The sequence below is a fragment of the Antechinus flavipes genome, chromosome 4, assembly GCF_016432865.1.
Source record: "Antechinus flavipes isolate AdamAnt ecotype Samford, QLD, Australia chromosome 4, AdamAnt_v2, whole genome shotgun sequence".
NCBI classification, from domain to species: Eukaryota; Metazoa; Chordata; class Mammalia; order Dasyuromorphia; family Dasyuridae; genus Antechinus; species Antechinus flavipes.
In genome coordinates, this window is record NC_067401.1 from 421594427 (window position 1) to 421606510 (window position 12084).

The following is a 12084-nucleotide window of genomic DNA, read 5'->3' on the forward strand; positions in this document are numbered from 1 at the left end:
GGATATTCCCAACACTGCTGGCTCCCTTGTGGAGGTCTGGAGTCATTAAGAAGTCCAAGTGAAGAGCAAGTGAAGCAAGAGGTGCTCCCTATAGCTTCGACATCTCCAAAGAGAAGGTGATCAAAGCCAGGAGGAGGAACCCTGTATCCCTAGAAATATGGACTTTGAGGACATAGCTCAGTATAGACAAAAGTGGGAATGTTCTAAGTTCATTGACAAGCATTTATCAAGCATTACTAAGTGCTAGGCATAAAAAATACAAGCAAGAAAAGCAAGACAGTTCCTGCCCTCAAAAAGAATACGTTCTCTTTGGATTATGATATATAAAGAGCGATATGGATTTGGATGACAATTTATAAAGGATTACAAGCAGAACCAAGAATATATTGTACACAGTCACGGTAAGATTGTATAATGATCAACTGACAGACTTGGTTTTTCTCAACAGTTCAATGATCCAAGGTAATTCCAATAAACTTTGGATGGAAAATTATTTCTGCATCCAGAAAGAGAACTATAGAGACTGAATATAAATCAACACATGCTATGTTCATTCTTTTTTTTTCTTTTTTTTTTTTGTCTTGTGGTTTTTCCCTTTTATTCTAATTTTTCTCTTCCAACACTGGAAATGTGTTAATAAAGGAAATATTTAAAGGGAATATAAGAAAAATGGAAAATAAGAAAAGAAATGTTTTTAAAAATGAATGTACATTTTTTAGATTGTTTTTTTAGATGGACCTGGGGAAAATAAATTTTTTTAAAAAGGAGATTAAAAGGGGACAGGGTAGAGAAGAAGTACAGAAAGTCAGGAACAGAGCCAGGAAAGGAGTGAAGGAGTGAGTTTGGCAGGCTTAGGCATTTCCTCAAAATGTAGGTTCCAAAGGAAACTCATCGATGATAGAAGGGTACCTCAAATTACTTCATGTTTTGATATTTTAAATACCTATCTGCCAAACAAGTATAATAGGCAGATATAACAGACAAGTTTTATATACTTTCATTTTAAATCTCTGTCAATGCATATTTAGGAATTTTCTGTGTAATAAGTATCTCTGTTGTAGTAAAAGAAATAAATAGCTGTCCAATATCTGATACAAGTAGTACATTGAGTATCTTTCTAAAAGGAACCATATCTCTTTGAGGCAGACCCTAGACCATGAGTAATACATAAACTCTGGATGATTTTTCTCTCAGGCTCTGGGTAGTAATATAAAGAACTAGAGGCCAGAAGATCATCCCTTTAGAACCTAACCTTCTTCTGTAAGGAATATGGTCCCTGTGAGTCTAGAACTTGGCCCCCTTAGTGGGAGAAAGAGTCCCTAATCCCTTGTCCTAATAGGTTTTAGGTCTAGCACCATCCTTCCTTCCCTATAGCACATGACCATCCCATTGCTATGTCTTCTAAGATAGAAATACTCTTACAAGTTAACATCAGCTAGATATTTCTGAATAAATAAGCTAGTTTATGTTTTACTATCTTGACATCATAAAGTAGTGGAAAGAGTGCTTAATTTGGAGTTAGAGGAAATGAATTAATAACAATAATAAAATAGCATTTATATGGTGTTTTAAGGTTTGCGAAGAACTTTATGAATATAATCTCATTTTATCCCCATAATAACCCTGGGAAGTAGGCGTTATTATTATATCATTTTACAAATCAAGATATTGAGAAATAGATTAAGGGACTTCTCCAGGGTTGCACAGCTTATTAATTGTCTGAGACTATGTTTGAACTCAGATCTCCAGATCCAGGACTCTACCCATTATATTACCTAATTACATTTGAAATCATTAGATTGCTACTTACTAAAACATGGTCCTTAGAAAATTATTTATTCTCTATGTTTATAATTGCTCCTTCTATAAAACAAAGACAATAATACTTGAATTCCTTTTACAGGACTGTTATTAAGAAAGCACTCTGAAAGTTAATACAAAAATGAACTGTTCTTTGTAATGATATTGTTACTCGGGGTTACCTGTTGGGGCTTTCGTGTTGGCTTTTTTGCTCTCTTGTTTCCCTTTCTCAGCCCAGACATAAACAGAGTAATCCACACCGGGTCTCAGACCGGTCAGGATGGTGCTGGTCTTGTCTTTCCCCACTGGGATCTCCTTGGTCTCTCCATCAGCGGATGAGTAGCGTACCATGTACCTGTCTATGACGGCCCGGACCGGGTCCCAGGATATAGCGGCTGTGTCCTCTGTCACCTGGTCAGTTATCAGGTTCTTGGGGTCATCAATTACTTTAAGAAGAATGTTTGGAGAAGGATGAGCATTAGCACAAAATTAGGCAAAGTCACAATTCATTCTTATGAGTATGGGTAGAAATAGCAAGCTTCCAGAAATACAGGACTTAATAATTACAGGACACGAGAGCTGGAGGGATCTTATCATCAAAGCACTCTTTAGCCAATGATGTTATTGCTTTTGGGGATTGGGAGTGGGGAAGGGAGCTAAGGGAATAGATTTATAACTCCCCAAATCGCGGGCAGAACAGTTTCTCCAGAGTAACCTTTTCATCCAGCAATACCACTGGTTAAATTGATCTCTCCCATGCCATCCAGGGCATATAATTCTTATTTAAAGACCACCATAACCTAGCTCCAATCTGTACGTTCAGTCTCTTTGGATATTATTTCACCTCCGACATCCTGCAATCTAGCCATATACCATATGTGGTCCCTCCTATCTCCTGCTCCATCTCTGAAATATACTCCTTTCTTACCTCTATCTCATGGGAGTCCTCTTTTTTGTCAAAATATTATTAGGGCTAATATTTACATAGCACTTACTATGTGCCATACACTATGCTTTATAATTATTATCTCATTTGATCCTCACAACCACCCTGGAAGGTAGGTGTTATTATTATCATTATCCCTATTTTATAGATGAGAAAGCTGAGGCAGCAAGCACTACCTTCTGCATGAAACTTTTCTTGATCCTTCCCCAACAAACTATTGCTATTCTCCCTCCCACACTATCTTATATTTAACAACTTGTATTCATTTATTCTCCTTATATTTATTATTCATTTATACACATGGGTTTAATGTCACTCTCATTAGAATGTAAGCTCTTTGAGAAGAGGAATATTTCATTCATTGTGTTTATATACCCAGGCTCTAGCACAATGCATGGCACATTTTTCAGTCAAGTCCAATTCTTCATAACCCTTTTTGGGATTTTACTTGGCAAAGATACTTCAGGGGTTTGCCTTTTCCTTCTCTAGCTCATTTTACATGAGAAAACTGAGGCAAATAGATTAAATTACTTGCTCAGGGTCACAGCCAGGAGGTATGCCAGAGCCTAGCACATAATAGATACTTAATAAATGCTTATTAATTTACTTAATAAAACCAACCATTAATAATATTATATTATTATTTTTTATTAATTGATAATAATTAATATTGATGATAATATCATAATAAACCAATAATAATTAAATTAAATTATTAATTTACTTAATGGCTGATTTTATGTAGAACTTTTTTGTGGAAATCCTTACCTTCTATTTTGTAAGAATCCTAGACATTGTATACAAGTGTCTCAATAAGAAAACTTTAGTAAAAGTTTAAGAAATCTCTGAAACAGGGGTTATTAATATAAAATATCATTCATTCATATAAATTCATATAAAGACTTAGAGGCTATCTGAACATAATACTGTGGCCTTTGCTGTTTTTCTCAGACCTTCAACACTATTAAACAATAAGTAATCCAAACTTGTTATCATCAACACCAGTCAGCAAAAAATCTTAAAACTGGCCACCAGGTGGCCATTTATGAATCAGAAAATGGTGGAGACAAATTTGTTCCCATTGACAACCAAGGGTAGTGAAAAGACCACAGAACTACATTGCACTTAGAGAACATGGGTATAAAATATCTCTATCGTTTAATAGTTTTGTGATCCTGGACACATTATTTTACCTCTCAGGCTCAGTTTGCTTGTTTTTAAATTGGGTTAATAATACTCATTAGCTACAGCTTTTTTTTTTTTTTTTTTTTAGCACATAATGGGAATAAAAGTGTGACCTAATGTGAGCAGTAACAGTTCTGTTACCTGTCGGGGCTTTGGTATTAGCTTTCTTGCTCTCTTGGTTCCCTTTCTCAGCCCAGACGTAGACAGTATAATCTACGCCTGGTCTCAAGCCAGTCAGCAGAGTGGTGGTCTTGTCCCTCTCCACTGGGATCTCCTTGGTCTCTCCATCAGCGTGGTGTAGCTCACAAGGTACCTGTCTATGACAGCCTGGACTGGGTTCCAGGAGATGGTGGCGGTATCCTCGGTTACGTGTTGAGTTACCAGATTGGTTGGGCTGTCAATTTCTTTAAGAAAAATATCCATGAAGAAAAGTTTAATGTTTCTCATTCTGGAAAAACCAGTGTAAAAACGCACACAAAAAAAGAATTATCCAGCAAAAAAAATGTCTAAGTCCATTTAGCTACACGGCGACTTCATTTTCCCAACCTAAAGTAGGGACACGTGGCCAGACAAAAGATAGTCTCACAAAAACCAGAACATGTGGTTTTTCTGAAAACCTCTTTAGAAGTACTTTCTTTTCATAAAACAAGGAGCATCCCATTCCTTATCCCATCGCCTTAATTACATGCCAAGAGTTGTGGTGGTTTAAGCCTTTAACCCAGGGGTGGTGAAATTCCAAGTGGAAGCTAATATCCTATAATCAGAAGTACATCTTTTAGATAAAGTCAACAATCCATTTCAACTGCTAGAACTTTGTCCTCAAATTGTGTTCTTAAAAAGTTTTCATCGATCTCCAGTTTCCTCCTCTCCCTGTTTTTATGTAATACACTATTTTAGTTCCTGTTCTTTGAACTTCAAAGAAGTTTAGTTCGATGATTCATAATTTCACTAGCTTGGGTAATCCTGCCACCAGTACAGATTGCAACCCCTCTAGGCCTTAGCACATGGTCTTAGTGAGTTTCTGTGACTAAAAATATCATCTGTTGGCTAACCATTTGGTGATTTAAACCTCTACAAAATTAAATTGTCTAAACTAGAATAATAAATATACTTTTATGTGTTGCCAGGCAATATGAAGATAAGTTTGGTCAAATATTTGGATGGGGGAGCCATAAACAATTGGAGAAAGTCAGGAAAGGTCTCTTGGAAGAGGAGACATTTGAGTAGAACTTTGGATAAAACCCCAGAACATTAAAAAAAAAATAGATGAGTCAAAAGGGAGAACTAGGCCAGTCCATATTATGACTCCTCTGGAGATGGGTTCTGCTCAAATGGTTGCCACATAAGCTCTTGAAATATTGTTTCTCATGTCAAATGCCAATTTCTATTCACAATCACGGAGCTTACAATTTATGTTGATGGCAGAGAACACCAAATTAACTACAAATGAGCTTTTTTTTTTTTTAACAATCTGTCAAAAGGCCATTTTTTTAATCCCTGAAAGCATGGGTGGTCTCCCTAAACAGGCTGCCCTGGATTAACAGATAGTACCAACCAGGGTAGAGTGATCAACAGAAAAAGAATTACATTGCCGCTCCAGAGTGAAGTCCTCTAGGGTCCGTGAGTCTCACAGTTGACTAACTGTCTATAGGAAGGATGTAAGTAAGCTTCAGGATTTGTGAAAGCTTAAAGGCACATTCAGTATATTTGTTTCTGTTGCATTAGAATGCCAGCCACCTCCTTATTCTCTGAAAAAGGTCTATATTATATGCACAGTACCCACCAGTCACAGCAAGCCAAGATAAGCTTTCAACTCTTTGTCAGCCAAATGTTTCAAGCTTTCATGTCCAGAAATGAAAATTAGAAAGTGTCAGCTAATTCTAGGAAAATGTTGCATGAACTTACAGTCTAATTAAGTGTGACTTACAATATGGGGGTGGGGGAGAGGGAGAAAACAACTTACGTATGTGCTAAAGCTTATTTGAGGCTAAAAAGACAAAAATTCAATTATGAAGAGAAATCACGCTTGTTTCTCTGAATATTTTGACACCCCAGCTGTCAAAACTGGGCACCAGTCTCCTGATGCAAGATCACCCTTCTCCCTGAGGGAATTTCTCAGTTTTTATTTTTCTTTTCTCCTTGTGAGAGGCAGTATAATGAAGTTCTCTAAACACAATTTCTTGAGCCATGGGATTCAATACCAGTTCTGAAACCGTGTAACTATGGACACACAACTTAACTTCTTCAACCCTCAGTTTTCTCATCTGTAAAATGGACCTAAAACTGCCTCTCCTTGATGATCAATTTTGATGGATGTGGCTCTCTTCAACAATGAGATGATTCAAACCAGTTCCAATGATTTTGTGATGAAGAGAGCCATCTACACCCAAGAGAGAGGACTGTGGAAACTGAGTGTGGATCACAAAATAGTATTTTCACTCTTTTTATTGTTGTTTGCTTGTATTTTATTTTCTTATTTTTTTTCCTATTTGGTTTGATTTTTCTTGTGTAGCAAAATACTTGTATAAATATGTATGCATATTTAACATATGTTTCTACTATGTTTAACATATATTGGATTACTTGCTATCTAGGGGAGGGATTTGCAGAAGGGTGGGAAAAACTAGAACACAAAATTTTAGAAGGGTTAATGTTGAAAAATTATCCATGCATATATTTTGAAAAAAAAGCTTTAATAAAAAATTAAATTAAATTAAAAAATAAAATTCTGTATACAATTATTTCAAGAAGCAAATAAAATAAGATCTGTAAAAGCACCTTCAAATCTGAAAGTATACATTTCAGCTGTCAGTGTTACCTGTTAAGGCTTTGGTGTTGGCTTTCTTACTCTCTTGGTTCCCCTTCTCAGCCCACACATGGACAGTGTACTCCATGCCAGGGTTCAAGCCTGTCAGTAGAGTGCTGCTCTTCTCCTTGTCTACTGGCGTCGACTTGACTTCTCCTTCAGCAGAGATATAGCGCACCACGTATCTATCTATGAGAGCCTGGACAGGATCCCAGGAGACACTCGCTGTATCCTCTGTCACTTGATCAGTCACCACATTGGTGGGACTGTCAATTCCTTCAAAAAAAAAAAACAAATAAATAAAGTTAGTACTGGAGGATTTGGGGGGAGCTGTGGATGAGGAGGATGGCTAGTTCAAAATATTCCTCATCTTGCCATTTTTGTCTTTATCTGAAAATTTGTATTAGACTTATGTAAGTTTTCCCTTTCTCCCATTTAACTCCTTTCATAAGATACCTAGCACTGTCCCATACCCAGATAGGGCAACTAAGTGGAACAGTGGATAACATAGGATTTTTAGTCAGGAAGACCTATTACCTCAGATTTATCTTCAATCTGCCTCAGTTTCTTCATCTGAAAAATGGGGGATAATAATAGTATCTAATTTGCAGGATTAATGCAGGATCAGATGAGAAAACACGTGCAAATTTTAAAGTCAAACCTAAATGGATTTCTTATAGAGATCCATTAGCCTAAAAAAAGGATTGCAATGACTGCTCATACTCTGATAGAAACTCCAGAAAACTTCTGGGGCAATCTCCAAGGGAAATCTCCAGAGAAGCTGTGGCTTTATTAGGTAAAGCCTCCACAATCATATTCCCAAGAATAATCTCTCTGACATTTTTATAGCACCTATTACAGATGATCAGGGGAGGCCCTTGATTTTGGGGGGTACCTCATGTGCACCAATCCTTCACTGAAGGAAACATTCTCTGATCCTTTGCTGAACAAAGAGAGATGACTCTCAGCCATTTCTTATGTCTGATTCCCATGATTAGGGGACTGTGTTAAAGATTCCTGGTGACAGGACTGGGAAGAGTTGTCTAACTAATGAACTATAAGAGCCACAGAGGAAAAATAGTTTTTTATTTAAGAGATTATCTTATAGCAGTCTCTCTCCTCCTAGACTCCATATGTATGGGGGGAAATAGGAGATTTCTCTCCAGGGGAATTCCTGATTGGATTTGCTGCATCATATCAAGAAGACATGGATTCTCCAACAAGGGGCCAGAGACCAAAAGAGGAGGTCAGAGTACATGTCCAGCTTCATGATAGTTGCTTCACTCCAGTAAATGAAGGGGTTCCTCTGATCATCCTTCTCTCATAGGATTCTCTTTCTGTTCTTCTCATCTTCAGTCATGGTTCTAAGGGGCAGTTCTAAGAGTTTAAACATGCCCAGTGTTTCAAGTCCTCACCTGAATCCAAAAAAAGTTGGAAGGGGTGAAGGAATGAATAAGAAACACTTGGAACAGAAGCAAGAATGCTAGGAAGAATAGGAAGAGAGATCAGGACTTCCTCTAAGCCTCAAATCTTTTCTTAATATGCAGTCTTGAATAATGAATCACACCCATATGATGTAGGTGCTTACCTACGTTTCCCAAACCACATCACTCCATTCCAAGATTTCTAACATCCTCAATGGCAATAGGAACTATAATTAACAGAGAAACTTCCTGTATGTTTCAGGTATCCAACTACAGGGTGAAATGCATGAAAAGAAAGAAGGGAATACCATCTGAGCTGGTAAGAATAAAAAGGAAAACATACTCTCTTCCCCTCTTTTTTCCTCCTCTCTCTAATCTAAAGATGGCTACTGAAAAGAGATTTCTCCACTAGGCCATGCTTCCATTTCTCAATACCCAGGAATAAATAGATGTGGAAAGGTGGATAATTTGGGGTATTTCCATGATAGAATCTTCAAGGAGGAAGATCACTACCAGAAGGGGCAAGCTCAGCAACTCTAAAACCACTCAGCATTATATCAAAAGCTATGGGGATGATTAAGCAAATTTTCCATTACAGATCCAAATGCTGGATGCTCTTTGAGTAGCTAGGATTCCTGGCCAAGTCGGAGATGAGTAACAGCTGCAGAAGATGCTAGACAGACTTCTCTCCCATATCCCACATTAAAGAGATAGCCTCCTACCATTCAAAACTACAGGGACCTGCCTCTGATAAGTCTAAAAGAAAAAACCCAAAGGTTCAGACACATGGGACCAATCTTTGGATTTAAAGCTTTCATTTTAATATAGGAAGACACCTCACTTTTTCAAGGGATAGGGACAGCAACTAGATGTATAATTTCACGGTATATAGAACTCCTTGGTGAAGAACTTCCTTCTACCAAAACAAGTCTTCATTCTCACTGAAACATGTTCTTCAAGAATTGCCTAGAGAGCTGAGTTTAAGTGACTTGCTCAAAAGGAAACTCAACTTATAAAAAAATCTGAATTTAAATAACAGACGAGTTAGGAAAGACTTGTGACATTACCAGGGATGTATTCCAATATTCTCACATTTAAAAACTGGACTAAGTCTATCCATTGCCAATGATAAGACCAAGTAACATGTGTCCACAGGCAAGAAGGCCTAAGTTAACATGTTCATCTCATAATTTTTTTCAACTTTTTCTGTCAGGTGACAATAAATTGCAGGAGCTAATATTGGAATATTAGGTATTTAAGGGGGAAAAAAGTTTCTTGTGCTAAGCCACAAGAAAATAAATGTGGAAGTAAAGGATGCTATAGGCCTCTAATTAAAATTCTGTTTCTTTCTGAAAATGTATAGCAGTATTTTAGGCCAAGGTTTCAGCTCAACTCAAAGCAAGAGACAATAGTGACCATGGCCAAGCATTAAAGGCATGCACTCCACCAAGACAAAGCTCCAAGGGCCTAGAAGCCAAAAGGAACAATTTGAAGATATTGGTATATATAAGAGTTTTAACATGCCCAGTGTTTCAAGTACTGGGGGAAAGGTACTGGGGGAAAGGGAGTAATACTTCAGGGAAAAGTTGCCCTTGGCCATATGGGTTCCTGTTAATCTTCTATAAATTCTTTGAGTATGTATTCTTCCCATTGACTGTACATCCATGTAGGAGAGTGTATTCCAGTTCTCTAGAGATAGATTTTGTTGTTACTTTTATTACTATGCTTTTGCTTTGAGCTAATTGTTTCCTTTATCTGACTATTAAAAAGTAAATGCAGATGGAGACTTATGAACTATATGTTTATGTGTGCTGACTCAAAAAGTACTTTGGACTTGGGAAAGAAAACTTCTAAAGGGCCCAGCCTAAAATTTTGGATTGTGGTGGTAGTTATTGGGGATGCTACTGTCTATTTCCTGTGTTCCCACCACCAAACTTTTCCTTCACAGATTTCAGTAACTTTTCGTTACATTTTAAAGAAACTCAGCTGTTTACCTCATCTTGGGCTACCTGTTTTCCACTTGTTTCCTACCTTCATTTCAAAGGATAGTAATTCAGCAGCTGAAAATTTCAATTCTGACTCCCAAAGGAACTTGTCAAGATTGTTCTACCAGTAACTTATTTATGATTCATTGAAAAATAAAGAATGTTTATGTAGATCAATTCTTCTTCTAAAACAAGAACAGCCCACATCACATCAACTTTGTGGCCATCATCCATTCTCCTAGCCCAACAAATAGGAAGTAATAAGGAAGATAGCTTGGAAGTTTGCTCCCAAGGATTGTCTTTTTTACTCATTCTTGTCATTGGAAGTAAAGTATGGCTGTTAAATAATTGCTCCATCACACCCAAAGGTAAAAATTACAATCCTAGACCCAAATTCCACAGAGCAAACTAGGGGAGTACTGTGATTACTAAGGGCCAGCAAGAAGATTCAGTGTTAGATCTGCCCAAAGATCAGATGAAAGAAAAGCTGATTTTCTCGATCAAATCCTCAACTAATCATTTATTGGTATGCCTTGTGACAGCTGGGCCACCATGGTAACCAAATTCAGTAACAGATTTATACTCTGAGTTGCCAATAGATTTTTTTTAATTGTATGTAGAGTTGGCCCACTTACAGAGCCCTTCTTCAGCCTGATTGAAAACCTGAAGTGCCAGTAACTCTACAGAAGTCCAAGGTCTACAATGTCTTGAGCACTGTTTTGTCATTATACATCCAGGAAGAGCTGGGATAAAGCATTGTTATCCTCGGATAGGGCAGGGAGAAGTGTACTCAACTCTTTTTGAAAAAGTGAACCCTCCATTACTGTCTACTTTGCATCTTCATATGCCCTTGATATGCCCAAATAAATAAATAAACTCACCATCTAGAGAGTAAACTTTCCATAGCATACACGTAATTATGAAAAATATATATATTCATAAGACACAATATTAGCTAAGATTACATTGTATTATTGTTATTAACTTGAATAGATAATAACAATTGGGGATAGTCACTGAACTAATTTATAATGAGCTGCACCCAAAACTTAACAAGAGCAGAGCAGGCTAGATTGTTCTTTTAATGACCCAAAACCTCTCCTTGAAACAAAGGCTCGTTTGTATAATACCAATAAATTCTCACAGTGTTGTATGGTTGTGAGACAATACAATCCTGGGAGAATTTAAAATTAATATATCACTAGAAGACAATAGTGGCTTGAGTAGGCAGCAACACATTATGAAGAGGAAATTATGAAGGGGAGTAAGGGATATTGTCAAAGAAATATATGAGTGAAAAAGAAGATGAGAGAACAAGGAATAATAGATAGACACCATATGTCCTCCATTGGTATCCTTACAATGACAAAAGAAAATACATTGGGTGTATTCAGGAATAAATAAATGGTCAACATATGAAAAGGCAGTTTTCAAAGAAAGAAATCCAAGCTATCAACAACTATATGAAAAATATTCTGAATTCTAATAAACACAAATTAAATCAGCTCTGAGGTTCCCGCTACCAGAAAAGTTTGTTCTTCCCCAAAGACTCCAGTCAATAGACTTTTTTTTCCTATTTTCGATTCCCCTGGACCCTTTGCTGTGGTACATGGAGCTCTGGTTGGGAGTCATACCAACCAATAATTGCAAAAAAAAGTGAACATTTTTCATGTTAAAGGATTTCTCTCTAATCAGCAGTCCTTAAACTCTGACATCACTCTTTAATGTCAAAGTGTGGGTAAGAGAGCAGGATCTATTTGGAAAAAAAGGAATTTTTTAGCCAAGAAAATTAGTCTGAAAAGATTGTTCTGTTTTTCAGATGAAAGGTTTGATTAAAAGTTTCCCTTTGCAAAATACATATAGTCGTTTAATTAAATCTTTGTTGAATAAAAAATAATGTCTTTTATAGTTGAATATTCATAATAAAGTTCCCCGGGT

General features: G+C 36.9%; 1 protein-coding gene across 1 annotated transcript in view; it reads right to left on the reverse strand.

Annotated features, from left to right (window-relative positions):
* TNN (tenascin N) overlaps window positions 1–12084 on the reverse strand; it is a 76391-nt gene that overhangs the window by 44737 nt on the left and 19570 nt on the right. The window contains 4 exon segments of the mRNA XM_051998920.1: window positions 1983–2246; window positions 4073–4222; window positions 4225–4335; window positions 6750–7013. Coding sequence (XP_051854880.1) covers window positions 1983–2246; window positions 4073–4222; window positions 4225–4335; window positions 6750–7013 — 789 coding nt within the window.